A 14,223-nucleotide genomic window follows, 5' to 3' on the forward strand; every position below is an offset into this window, starting at 1 on the left:
TTTAATGCAGTAGAATACCTGCAGCTGTCCATAAGCCCGACAAAGGCATGAACTCCAGTCAATCACAAGTTAATGTTATCTGCCTTTACAATATACTATTACCTATAATACCCATTATCCTTTCTAATACTTAACCATTGTTTCTGAATACCACAATCTCTGAGAATACGTGAAGGAAACGCATTTTAGCTTTGCACAGTGTCTATGTTTGCAAAATGTCAGTTATGTTGGACATTGTTCCACCACTGCACCCTCCACATCCAAACAGCCTTAAGTCAGACTTAACATCTCACAGACATCAAGTTTTTTGGTATGGGTTTTATTTTCACAATAAAACGTAATTTTACAGTTTAACATAATGCAAAGGTGGCTCCACGAAAAATTAACAAATGGCAAAGTGTCTAACATTTGTCAAAGCTGTACTAAAGAACCATGATAACAAAAAAAAACATTTAGCAATAAAGGTGTCAACAGACTCTAGTGGGTCAGCAGGGAATTTAAAACTAGCAAAAGCAAAAAGGCTTAAATAAAGAAGGTTCTACGTAAAGTAATATGGTTTCTTGACATTGACGCCATATTCTGAAAGGGCAGGCGACAGGTCCTCCATAGTCAGAGTGTACTTCTTATCCTATATATAGAGAAGGGGGGGAAAACAAACGATAAATTAGCAGCAACAAAATGATCAGAGCACTTACAGGCAGCTGACAACCACCTGTCAGCATCTTCTGACAATACTCCTCCTCACACACGTCACTGTCAAAATCCTGTAAGGCAGTATGACATTTAAAATGTTACACATTTTAAACACTGACCTTGGTCTTACTCCTTGAGCTTCCTGAGGCAGTGCCCTTCATTTTACAGTACTGAAGCGCATCATTGGCAATGTCTGAGATAAACTTCTGAGAAGCAAGGGAGATCAGACGAATTCTAAAGAAATGAGAAAGAAAATCATCACAACCAGCCTGTGTCTAATTATCCATTTATCATGGAAGAAACAAATAAGGCAGATCAAAGAGTAACTCTGATCTCATTTCCACTTCCAAGAAATGATTAGAGCAAGTATCACAAAAGGTGACAATACATGGTCTACTAGGCTAAAGAAGAGTCTTTCCTTTATACTCGTACATGCCAATGAGTATGGAAAATTAGTAGCTGTATTAATGTATATCCTGGGCTTACTTAAAATAAATTAAACCCCCATTTGGTAAGTCAGACAGGCATGACAGTCGATTTAATATCAAATCAGTTTTTCTTAGTTTGTAAAATAATTAACATTAGCATTATCACTCAGCATAATAATCATAATAAATATAATTTCACCAAGTATATTACCTGACCGAAAGCTTCTTAACTAAATTAAGACAACACTGCCATTCTCACAAGCAGTAGTTAAAATAATTTTTCCAAAGTATTTCAGCGCATGATGCCAAATTTCTTTCCCCAAATCATTATAAGCATGATACATTATCCCTAGTAGGTGATAATGATGCAATATGGCAATGATCAGATTTGTTTTATCACTGACTTACTGACAGATTTACTTCTCTAACCTAGTCAAACATAATTCCCCACTCTCCTGTCTCAGTTATCTTAGTTGTGGCGTGGTTCTACATTGTCCCACGTTACTGATCAAACATTCAGAAAAAGGGTCATACATACGCTGCCTGCTGGTTTACAAGGGATACTTTTTAATTCGTAAACATTTAACTCAAATGAACTTTCTAAGATCTTTAAACAAACAAGTAATTTAAAAATCTAAAACTGGTAAATGGATTGCTTTTATATAGTGCTTATAACAGAAGGGCTTTACAAAGTGCCTCTCCTTTACCCATTCAAAAGCACTCTACCTGCAGCTGCTCAAGCAATCCGTTTGTGCCTGCCCTGTAAGTGCATTATGACTAACTTCTGAAAGTGCTCATTACAGCACTGTGATCTGTGTCATTTGGTTCCATGGGATATCGGTCAGACCCACTCACACTAAAGCTTGAGGGTAGCCTTCACTTCATAGAGTTAGTAGAACTTACATTCTTGGATCTGAAGCCTCAAACCCAGCCCGGTTAAGGTAGTAGCCTGTAACTGCATCAGGAATCTGAAAGAAGAAAAACAAAAAAACAAGAGCAGACATTAGCTTGTGGTCAACAAAGATCCACATAGTCCGCTTTCACTGCGAATGAAACTTTTTTATGAGGAACATTATTACTGTATGCCATTCAGTGATCAGCCAAACGAACTGCAGCAAGAACTCTGGTACGGCCTCTGACAGAAACGAAGAACATTCAATAGGACTAGGATTGGACTTAATATAATACACTGCTCAAAAAAGTAAAGGGAACACTTAAACAACACAATGTAACTCCAAGTCAATCACACTCCTTAGAAATCAAACTGTCCACTTAGGAAGCAACACTGATTGACAATCAATTTCACATGCTGTTGTGCAAAGGGAATAGACAACAGGTGGAAATTATAGGCAATTAGCAAGACACCCCCAATAAAGGAGTGGTTCTGCAGGTGGTGACCACAGACCACGTCTCAGTTCCTATGCTTCCTGGCTGATGTTTTGGTCACTTTTGAATGCTGGCGGTGCTTTCACTCTAGTGGTAGCATGAGACGGAGTCTACAACCCACATAAGTGGCTCAGGCAGTGCAGCTCATCCAGGATGGCACATCAATGCGAGCTGTGGCAAGAAGGTTTGCTGTGTCTGTCAGCGTAGTGTCCAGAGCATGGAGGCGCTACCAGGAGACAGGCCAGTACATCAGGAGACGTGGAGGAGGCCGTAGGAGGGCAACAACCCAGCAGCAGGACCGCTACCTCCGCCTTTGTGCAAGGAGAAGCAGGAGGAGCACTGCCAGAGCCCTGCAAAATGACCTCCAACAGGCCACAAATGTGCATGTGTCTGCTCAAACGGTCAGAAACAGACTCCATGAAGGTGGTATGACGTCCACAGGTGGGGGTTGTGGTTACAGCCCAACACCGTGCAGGACGTTTGGCATTTACCAGAGAACACAAAGATTGGCAAATTCGCCACTGGCGCCCTGTGCTCTTCACAGATGAAAGCAGGTTCACACTGAGCACATGTGACAGACGTGACAGAGTCTGGAGACACCGTGGAGAACGTTCTGCTGCCTGCAACATCCTCCAGCATGACCGGTTTGGCGGTGGGTCAGTAATGGTGTGGGGTGGCATTTCTTTGGGGGGCCGCACAGCCCTCCATGTGCTCGCCAGAGGTAGCCTGACTGCCATTAGGTACCGAGATGAGATCCTCAGACCCCTTGTGAGACCATATGCTGGTGCGGTTGGCCCTGGGTTCCTCCTAATGCAAGACAATGCTAGACCACATGTGGCTGGAGTGTGTCAGCAGTTCCTGCATGACGAAGGCATTGATGTTATGGACTGGCACGCCCGTTCCCCAGACCTGAATCCAATTGAGCACATCTGGGACATCATGTCTCGCTCCATCCACCAACGCCACGTTGCACCACAGACTGTCCAGGAGTTGGCGGATGCCTTAGTCTAGGCCTGGGAGGAGATCCCTCAGGAGACCATCACTAATGAGGCTGATAAACAAGTCTGTAAACACATCTGCAGGCAGCCTTGTCTATGTTTGGAGCATCAAATTTCCTCAGTCCTCATCGTCTTTTCTAAATGTTAACATGTTTCTCTCATCATCGTGACATCAAGTCTGACAAACTGTACCTCACTCTACCTTGAACACCAGTCACATTCTGTAATGTACAGCATTATCAAATATATTTTTCTCTTTCTATATTAATAGAAAATCCATCTAAAACAACATGCTACTGGCTAAGATAACCATGTCTATTAGATTGTACTCTCCATGGAATAATGGAATTATACATGATCTTTGTTTTGATATCTGTCATCATCCGCCCAGCTCTCCAAATATCGGCATTGGCCATTGAAAAACCCATATCAGTAGACCACTAGTTGTAAATTATATTACAATTTTATTTTACTGTTTGTACAGAGGCTAATTCTCCAGCAGGACTGCTACATGGCAATATTGGATTTACAGGATTTTAGCATCCATCTGACTTCAGCGCATGATGACATGATTTAGGTTAATAAACAGATATCTGTGTTTGCATAGAATACAGTGCAATTTATTCTCATAAATAAGGTGAACAGAAGGACAAACAGTTTTTGAATTGATGCCATTTTCGTTGCCTCAGTCGAGCAAATACGAGTGTACAGTTTCGTATGCGCTGCTTGTAAAAACACAGTATGGAAAAATAACACTGTGTTTGTGTAGCCTCAATAAATAAAAAAACACAAGTGGAACGCATTTGGTTGACACTCTCTTCAAACGGGGGGAAATTATGTACCTTATGTACAATTCCTGTGTTTTGAACCACCTTTAGTAGTCTTTTCTCCATACAGTTTTATAAATGAGGCCCTTGGTCTTTCTGACGATGTGGCCCCTACCTGTGAAAGCAGCATTTGGTAAGCTGACTGACAAAACTTTACTTACTGTGGGAGTGTAGTCTTCCAGCTGCATGAGGAAATCTGCCAAGGGGGTGGTGGAGAAGGCGGGCTTTACATCTCCATTGGTGATGCCACCAGGGACATAGACACCGTTAGATACAGATGTGTCTGCTGACGGTGTCACCATGGCCGCTGAAGCTGTAATGAAAGTGTTCAGGGATGACTTTATGTTAAATCAAAGAAACAGAAAAGTAAACCTATCTGCTCCTTTCAAATAATAAAACGTTAGTTTCTAATCTTAGGGAAAGCTGTCTGCAGTATTGCCTAGCTACACTGAGATTGTGCAAAGTCCAAAACCTGTTTGCTAAGAGGGTTCTACAAACTTCCAGGAACACACATGATGATGCATGAAAAAAATCTTAACGTACTTGCATATATATTTTGACAACCAAACAAATAATCTGACTTCAGTAGCACAAACATCCTACCAAGTGTTTAGCATAACATGAACATTTGCTAAAGTCACATAACGTTACCATTACTGGTGACCGAAGGGATGCTGCTAACGTTGGTTGCTGCATTATCATTTGCGATACAGTTACTTGAAGTTGAAGACGGCGTAGATGACACTCCAGTTGTGACAGACTGATTAACGTTGTCAATATTCATGATGTTAATGTTAGCTAACGCGCTAACCGTAGCTAGCTAGCACAGAGAAATGCCGAAGAAATACGCCCAAAAGCGCGATTCCGTGTTATACAGCTCTAAGACTTGTCTTCTACAAAATACTGTGTTGTGAAGTAAATCTACTTTTGTAATCGGAGAATGTTAAATCACAGAATCAAATGCTAGCTAGCATCAAACGTTCGTAGCTAATGTAACGTTAACCGTGCAGCAGAAAGCTGAGTTCATGCTGCAGAGCTAATCGCGTCATGTGACCGCATGTGACTCTCATACTCTACCGTATGGATCGGATTTGCCGAAGGTAGCCGAATATTTCCGAGGATACGCTACAGTTCCATACGGGTACTAATGCTAGTCTAACCAAAAGTCATGTGTTTGTTGGATTGAAGACTTCTTTGACACTGCTCTCAGCAGCTAAATAGGTAATTTAAGACTTAAATTAACTGTAACGTTATAGCTGACAGATAAAGAATAATAGGTATTTATTCATCTTTATCTGCTAACTGCAAAATGTGTTATGTGAAACTAGTATGTTTGACTCTACAAATCAGAAAATATAAAGTGTTATGCACTGGTTCCTTTGTCTCTGATACAGCCATCATGGTCCGAACTATGTATCAAACCTAAGATGTATTTCATTACCCTGTAAGAATTAATCCGTGAACGAGACAGACTCTAAGATGGAGAGTGTTGTAGAGGAGGAGTAGCAGTCGATATAACGTTACATAAAACACACAAGTAGGCTAACACTCTGAACAGGTAGCTGAAATATTGCTTTCATTGCTGTCAGAAATATACCAAAATGACAACGGACTTTGAGCAGATCAATGGTTCTGTTGGTTTAAGAGACGTGAAATACGTCGCACCAGTATGCTTTTATCAGTGTCATATGACTGCTGTCAAATGCTCATGTGACAACGACATAATTTCCCACCAGTATACAGAAAGATGTTAAGCGCACTGAACACAAGAATCAGACCCCTCTGTCAAAAATACACTTCCGCATGTAATCCATTATTGGGCGGGAACAAGTTTGGTGCTTGTCTTCAAGATACTTTTAATTACAAACCAACCTGAAGAAGTCAGTTTTAAACTTCTCAATCGATGATATCCAGCAAAACAGTATTGGCAAAAACTAAGAAATGATTATTTTTTTGGAATGAATTTGCTCAGTATATTCAGTGTAAATTTTCTGCTCGTTTACTATAAAAAAAATGTGCTGTTTGTTTTTTTTATTATGTCTGCAGTTTAGAAAAAAAACAGTATTATAGCCTATTATAAATCTTTTATATCTCAGCATGTTTATAATGTTTATAAATGAAGTGCAAAGGTAGGTCTACATGCAAACTATTCAGCACTCTCCAATCCCAAACATAATCAATGTACTGTATACATTGCCTAACCTTTTTTATTTTTATCCCTTTACCCTTGGCATATATCTGTTAATGTTTGTTATTGTACATTTTTCAAAAAAAACAAACAATCACCATATTAAAGGTGAAACTCTTTAAAACAACAAATCCAGCTCTCTGGTACAGACCCTATTACCTACATGACTGAAAATCTCCACAGGGCCCAGTTGTTCAAAAAGTTTAATCTGGATCAGAATGATCCGGATTTGGAAACCCCATGTTTTGCTATCCAGGATCACATAACCCCTCTTACTTTTGTGCCGGTTTTTCAAAGCAACATTGGATTGGAACATCCTGATCCAGAACAAACTTTTACCAAATCCAGATTTCCAGTGCTCTAAATGGGGCTTCATATCACACCGTAAGCTGTTAATGATATGATGATAATGATATGATAAAGACCAACAGGTAAAACAGCCAGTATGGGGTCACTTTTATTTGAAGAGACAGAAAATGCACAATAAAACAACACAAATATTTCCTTCCATTTCCAATTTCTTTAAACAATCTGACCATCTGACCCACAAAAAAACAAGAAAAACACACAAATAATCATTATTCACAGATAATCTGTCTAATAGTAGTAAAATAGTCCAATAGTTAAAATAAAGATCATTCAGAGTTCAGAGAGCAGCTTTTAGGAGGCAATCTCAGAATGAGGGACTGACTGGACCTGCAATAAGGAATGCATTTGTTACAAACTACTTTTGAATGGTTCACCTCTGAGTGTGCATTTGTAATTAATGTACAGTAATAAGTAACAGTTGAAATTAAATACATTATTTTTGTTTGATATCGACAACTGTTTGGGGGATTATTTATTTTTTTACTTTACTGTACTGAATGGCTTTGGTAATGTCTATTTTATCACGGTAAAGTTTAAAGACATCAAGAGGGAAAATATAAATAAAAGTTTATATAGGCTACTACATGATAAAAATGTTAAGGTTTTATGGCATTTTGTTCCTAAAATCCACCCTGAATCCACCCTTCTGTTGGGATCAGGATAATACAGAATTGGTTTATTTATTTATTTTTTGATCAAAGGGATCCCAATCCTATTAAAAAGAACAACACAAACTGAAGGTTTGATCCAGATCAAAACCAGGGTTGGATGAAGTGATATGATCCGATTTCAGGATCCTTTTTTTCTTTTGAACAAACCATTTTCAAGATATGATCCAATCTTATAGCGGAAATCCGATTAGATTACTTTTGAACAAATGGGCCCAAGCGGGTGAAATATGGTTAATTTATTATTTTCAAGCTAAACTAACAGTTCACGAGTGCACACAGTAGAGGGCGCTACACAATCTTCTGACTGCTTTGCGTTTGTTTTTTGTTCGAAGAAGTGAAGCACCAGCTCGGAGCCGTCAGTAGTCCACTCCAGACGTTTTTGTTGCCGTTTCTGGGTAAAATTGGACCGATGCGGAAGACCGACGTAAGGTATTGACAGCTGTATGGGACAAAACAGGTACAATAAACAATAAACACTGTTTAACACATTTTAATGGACTACTTGCTCTCACATCCTCTGTATCTGTTAAGGTCTTTAATCAGCGCATTAGGAAAGGGGTGTTTAAACTGTTAATTTAGTTGACCTTTAAACCATGACCGATCTCCATAGAGAACTATAAATGTGTTGAACAACTCACCAGATTATAGTAAGTATGACAGTAAGACAGAGACTGTAGATGTGTCCCCCTCTGACTGGTGAGAGGTTATTTACCTCAGGCTTTGTGAAAGGTGTGTCTTGTCTGATAGCTTGTTTTGGTGTCAAAGTTCACAGGGTGCCACAATGACTTCACCTGTCCGTGTCATCGTGGTGGGAGCTGGCAGCCGAGGGGAGATCTACTCCCAGTTTGCATCCATCCACCCTGAACGAGTGAAGGTCTGGAGAGATTTCATGAGCCTTTAGCTGATAATACTTTTTTACATTTTAAATACAGGACTTTTACTATTTTACTAGTATGTTTCCCTCTTGTATTGCTTAAAGGTATAGTAAGTGATTTTAATCATTGGTCATTCCTGGTACGTTGACATTTGAGTCCCCATGACATAATATGGTACACCATACTTTTGTGTAAAAATGGACTAATAGTTATTTCTAAAAGCTTGTTTTACATTATGAACACCCTTCTATAGAAAACAATGATAGGCCTATGTGCCCAGGATTAATTCATTTAAAATAATTACTTTGATTTTAGCACAAGTAGACTGAACTGCCATGTCCCCAATCATGTTCGCTCAACTTCAGTTACAAATATAATAAAAATCTAACAAATTCTACATTTTTCATAGTTGTATTGCCCTATTTGCAATATTCCACAAACTTGTTTGTTGTTATCAGTACATTTTTAATGCTTAAAGTCTTGAAAATATGTTGTGTCCTTGAGTCGACTGTCCCCCCTGTTACTCATGGAAATCTCTCTGAACAGCCACTGGACTCCACTCCAGTCACATGATTCGCAGGACGTAGCATACATTTTTGGTGGAAAATCATCTACAAGAAGCAGAGTAAGTATCACTCTTAAATAAATAAATCTCTTTTTTTCAATGTTTAAGAATGAGTTACTGTTAAGGTAAAGCATAACATCCACTTTTTAATGGTTACTTATAGTAGAAAAATACAAAATGTTTGTAAATTTGAATATATGGTTACCAAACATATTAAAAATCTTCCTCTGTGTTCACCACGTACTAGCCTGTTGTTCATCACGAGTAGTAATGGCCGACTTCAGCATAAAATGTACCTCCTGGCACATGTAATAGGGTGGATGTAAGAAGGCTATGTAGATGAATAATGTTTCCAGCATGTTTTGGTATATATTATTTATTTATAATGCATTTATTTGTTAAAAATAATTTTCTATTAAAAAAGTAAGCATACCAGATTTTCTAAAACACTGTAAAAAAAAAAAAAAAAAAAAAAAAGGTTGATTATAGAGTGATACTTAAATCTGCTTCTTGTAGGTGATTTCCATCCAAAAATGTATGCTACTTCCTGAGTCATGTGACTGGAGGAACAGTCCAGGGGCGTGTTCAGAGGGACTTCTAATAGAGTAACAGGGGGACAGTATTGTGGTGGTCATTCTGTGTTCACTTGCAGAGAATGAATTTGCAAAATGTAATTCACTTTAAGGTTCAGTGTGTAATATTTCTGAGAAACTATTGACAGAAATGCAATATAAAATCCTTAACTATGTTTTCAGTATGTTTTTATTACCTTAGAATGAGCCAGCCATTTCTATGTACATACACCTTGCCTCCCTTACTTGGAGGTCATCATGATTCTACAGTAGCCAAAAACTAAAAGAAGAAAAATGTAGTGATGAAATGCACTCTGTAGAGCTGTTTGTCTGTTTTGGGCTACTTTAACATGGCAGTGCAACATAGCAATGTCCGTGTAGTGTGTGTGTGTGTAGATCGAAATGGTTCATTCTAAGGTAATAAAAACATAACGCTTCATTATGTAAGGTCTTTAAACGCCACTGAAAATATTGCTTTGGATATTATATTGCATTTCTGTTAATAAATCCTCAGAAATATTACACACTGTTGTAAGTGTAACTGTTCTACGTTAATCTACAGAGTACTTGTTATGCCAACTTCATTTACTCAACTTCACCATTTCAGGTTGTTGGAGTAGCTGACCCAAGGAAATTTGCTCGCACTAAACTTCAACAGCAACACAAGATTGTAGATGAAAACACATTTGAAGGTGAGCATCAAAAGAAAAAAAATGAATTTAATTGTTTATAATTATCTGCCTCATACTAACATATGGAACGCTCTTTTGCTCAAACTAGACTGGCCCAGTATAGTTGAAAGAGAGAAGTTTGCGGATGCTGTGTTAATTTGTACCCCAGACCGCCTTCATAAGGTAAACATACCATCTATGTGTATTCTCTATATATGAGTAACTCTCAGTTTTAGTCTTCTGTGTACACTTCATTATCGGTCTATTAAACTAGTTTGTGTTTCCCAGGAACCTGCGGTGGCCTTTGCAAAGAAGGGATACCATGTTCTGCTGGAGAAACCAATGGCAGTAAGTTTTCCGTAAATAAACACTAACCATCTTAGCATAGAGTGTAACGTTAACCTTGGTATGGGTGTTAATGATTCAAAGTGTCAGTTTCTGAAAAACAAAATCTGTCTTCTCTCTTTTCCTTTCTGTGACTGCATCTGTGTAACACTCATGTGTTTCTCGCAACACTAACGTGTTCCCATGACTTTAGACAACTGCAGAAGACTGCACGTCGATTGTGGAGGCTTGCACTCAGAATGGTGTGATGCTATCAGTGGGTCATGTTCTCCGGTATGATCCTGTCATCCATAAGATAAAGGTGACCACTTTCTCTCGCACTTTGCGTTTGATCGTTTTCTTGACCCGGCATGGGTCACAGTTTTGGGTTTAAAAATGTCAATTTGGATACCTTAACGTGTAGTTGAGTTTTAAGGAGAGCAATTACTCATTTCCAAACACTGAATATTATTCTAACATTGGGTCAAGTAGTGAAGAAAATCACAATATCCAAGTTAAATTAAAAAAAATTTAATGAATTGATCTATTTCCAGGAGCTAATAGATGCTAGAGTCGTGGGTGATGTGATCCATATTCAGCACCTTGAGCCGGTAAGAATCATAATCCTCAGGGCTCTTCATTCATTAAATAGTAACACTATTCTTGCTTTTAGCACATGCATTTTTTTTAAATATATGTTAGGTCTACACAAGTCTTTTCAATCTCTTGTTCCAGGTTGGGTTTTATCACTTTGCTCACTCATTTGTTCGGGGGAACTGGAGGAATGAAGCAGAAAGCTCTTTTGCTCTTTTGGCTAAATCATGCCATGACATTGACCTAATACATCACTGGGCTGGAACGCGCAGGTAAACCATCAGACAGCAGTCAATAATCAACTCCAAGCTCTTCTCATGTTCAGAAGTAAGATTAACACTAAAATAAAGAAGTTGGTTGGTCAACAGGGGGAAACAAATGTTTCAACTTGTGGAATGCCTATTCAAACAGTGCCAGCAGGAACTAGACCCTGGTGGTTTTGTTGGACCACAGTCTCTGTGTTTCAAAGGTTGTTTTCTGTGAGTTTTTCCTAAGCGGAATCATTAACACTGCTATTACTTGGCAGGTGTGTGAAAGTGTCATCATTTGGATCTGTCAGCCACTTCCGAAAAGAAAACAAGGTGTGTGGCTTGTTCACAGTGCAACCACTGCAGCTGAACAGTTTTTTTTCTAATTGTATTTTGTCTGTAGTTCTACAAATGAATAATTTTTACTGCAGATCTTTATGCTATGGGAAACGGCACAAATTACTGCTGTTAAATCATTTTCAACGTTGCTGAGTTGTGTTTTTGTGTCGTTTTATCAATGACGACATAAAAACATTAGTGCTAACAGAAATCTCTATACTAAACATGAATATAAAATGTGACGTTGCTAGTTTTTTGTCAGCCAACAGGTGCTGCAGATCGCTGCCTGGATTGTTCAGTAGAAAGAGACTGTCCATACTCAGCATCCAAAATCTACCTGAATAGTGTGAAACAGGTTAACATTTTAACACATTATTTTCACCAATGATCTACTTTACTTCCGTGAACCTATTTTACTTGCTATACATCATTTCATGTGTACTGTACGTGTGTGTATATGTGCTAGGGTCACACTGGCTGGCCTGTATCAGTCATATGCCCGAGCTCGCTCCCAGACATCGAGTCAGTAACTGAGGCACTGAGGACTGGACCATACGGCCGCTGTGTCTACGAGTGTGACAACGATGTCTGCAGTAACCAGGTTAGAAAACAAAGTGTATCCCTCCCCAGTTCCACCCTCCTGTCCAAATATAGTCGCTTCTGGTTAAAAAAACAAACAAAAACAAGATAGAGACGGTCAATATGCCAAACTTGTGGCTTTAAAAAGATAGTCCACAAACCAATGGGTGATGTCATGTTGGCTACATCCACTTCTTTTATACAGCTTATGTTAAGGTCATTATTTACATTTAAGAAGCGTGACAGTTTTTTCCCTTATGTCTTGTTTATATGTCCCGCTTGACAGGTTGTGAACATGGAGTTTGAAGGGGGTCTGACGGCAGCCTTTTCAATGGTGGCATTCACCGAGGAGCTCTGCAAGCGAAAAACAACCATCTATGGCAGCAAGGTAGGACTGGAAGGGATTGCAGAAAATAAGGAAATGCTACAATTTTGCATTAATACATACAAGCAGTTCTACAAAGAAAAGGCGCCAGCAGGGAAAAGATACATCAGCTTCTGGCTCACAGATCATCGAGTAACTCTAACTAACCAAATGTGTGTGTATAAATTGTAGATAGAAGGGGGTGATTATGAATTACAAAGTATGTGGACATTCAAACATCACATATGTGAGTGTTGAACATATTCCAAAATCACAGGCACTAATTTACAATGAAAAACAAGCCTCCATGCTTCAGGGAAGGCTTTCCACAAGCCTTTAAATCTAGCTGCAGAGATTTGATCCCATCCAGCCACAACAGCATCAGTGATGTTGTGCATTGATGTTGGGCGACAAGGCCTTGGCCATATTGTACCTTGATATTGATGTTATCAATCCAATGTGGCACAATTTATAAAATAACAATTTTAACCCCCCCCCACAAATGTAAGCCTCTGTATCGAGACCAAACAAAGTCATATTGTGGTATTTGTTGCCTAGATCTAACTCCACTCCACACAACTGTGTCTTCACAGGGGGAGCTGTCATATGATGGCCATGAGATACGCGTGTTTGACTTTCTGACCCAGAGATCCACAAAGCACACGGCACGCAATAATGTCCCTTGTCGCTTTGGCCTGAGTGGGCATGGTGGAGCAGACTACCACCTTATGGATGCCTTTATTTCTGCTGTGGCGGTGAGTGCTCATAAATACTGTTAATGTTATATTTTGTCAGTGTATGGTTTCCCGTTTATTTTTCTCCTTCTTTTACTCATTTGGTTGTTGCAGTATATGAATAGCTTTGATTTATTTAAATCTTTACCTTAGATTGACAGTTGTTTGGGAACATTAATAATAAATAATGACAGATTAACACTGACTGGGATGGTTGGTTAGTGATGTGTCTCTCTGTGTTTCTGTGAGTGTAGAACAATGATCCATCCCTGATCCTCTCGGGTCCTGAGGAGACGCTGCAGAGCCATCTGTTGGTGTTTGAAGCTGAGCGTTCGCGACTGGAGAGCAGGGTGGTGTACTGTGGCAACGTTAGCCAGAACTAGATGACTAAAGAAACACTTTTGACAGGAAAATGATCTCACCTTAAAAATCAATGAGTATAGGGCCACATTTTTGAGTGCAATCAGGTTGATTATTTAGTTAATATTGCTCAGGGATTTGTGACGAAGTGAATAAGTGAACCTGTTTAGTTTTTAAATTACATAAATAAGCACTATGCCAAGAACTTGATAATTTGTTGTTCTGTATGTCATGTTTATAATTGTATGAGGAAGTAATGTTAATGGGAAGTACTCATTATTCCTACTAAAACATTGTGAATCTGTGTAATATAAATAGTTGCTGAATCTGTGTTTGCTCTTAATGTGTCTTTTAATGTCATCCAACACACAATATGACTGTATCAGTGTGTAGTATATACTGTATCTCATGATATTACTGTATGTGGTTGAATCCAGT

General features: G+C 38.9%; 2 protein-coding genes across 5 annotated transcripts; one reads left to right on the plus strand and one right to left on the minus strand.

The window, feature by feature from the left end:
• Positions 1–298: 298 nt before the first annotated feature.
• On the minus strand, positions 299–5,379 carry taf10 (TAF10 RNA polymerase II, TATA box binding protein (TBP)-associated factor). Its single transcript, XM_038722916.1, has 5 exons — positions 4,984–5,379; positions 4,494–4,645; positions 2,025–2,089; positions 813–927; positions 299–628 (listed from the first exon to the last, which is right to left on the minus strand). The coding sequence occupies exons 1-5, from the start codon at positions 5,114–5,116 to the stop codon at positions 539–541; spliced, it is 555 nt and encodes a 184-aa protein (XP_038578844.1). The 5' UTR covers positions 5,117–5,379; the 3' UTR covers positions 299–538.
• A 37-nt stretch (positions 5,380–5,416) lies between these two features.
• On the plus strand, positions 5,417–14,116 carry zgc:154075 (uncharacterized protein LOC556929 homolog). 4 transcript variants are annotated; one of them, XM_038722908.1, is made up of 16 exons: positions 8,002–8,017; positions 8,326–8,434; positions 8,982–9,060; positions 9,517–9,670; positions 10,180–10,264; positions 10,353–10,426; positions 10,532–10,591; positions 10,782–10,889; positions 11,122–11,178; positions 11,303–11,433; positions 11,688–11,742; positions 12,011–12,103; positions 12,215–12,349; positions 12,614–12,715; positions 13,285–13,446; positions 13,680–14,116. In XM_038722908.1, exons 4-16 carry the CDS (start codon positions 9,656–9,658, stop codon positions 13,806–13,808), a joined length of 1,206 nt encoding a protein of 401 aa, XP_038578836.1. In that variant the 5' UTR covers positions 8,002–8,017; positions 8,326–8,434; positions 8,982–9,060; positions 9,517–9,655; the 3' UTR covers positions 13,809–14,116. The 4 variants fall into 4 exon arrangements, with proteins under 4 accessions (XP_038578834.1, XP_038578835.1, XP_038578836.1 ...); XM_038722906.1 differs by lacking the exons at positions 8,982–9,060; positions 9,517–9,670 and adding an exon at positions 5,417–5,553 and having other exon boundaries at positions 7,893–8,017; XM_038722907.1 differs by lacking the exons at positions 8,982–9,060; positions 9,517–9,670 and adding an exon at positions 5,535–5,553 and having other exon boundaries at positions 7,896–8,017.
• Positions 14,117–14,223: the final 107 nt, after the last annotated feature.

The sequence above is a fragment of the Micropterus salmoides genome, unplaced genomic scaffold (genome assembly GCF_014851395.1).
Source record: "Micropterus salmoides isolate LMB-PRFRI ecotype aquatic unplaced genomic scaffold, ASM1485139v1 Ms_hic_scaffold_16, whole genome shotgun sequence".
Classification (NCBI taxonomy): Eukaryota; Metazoa; Chordata; class Actinopteri; order Centrarchiformes; family Centrarchidae; genus Micropterus; species Micropterus salmoides.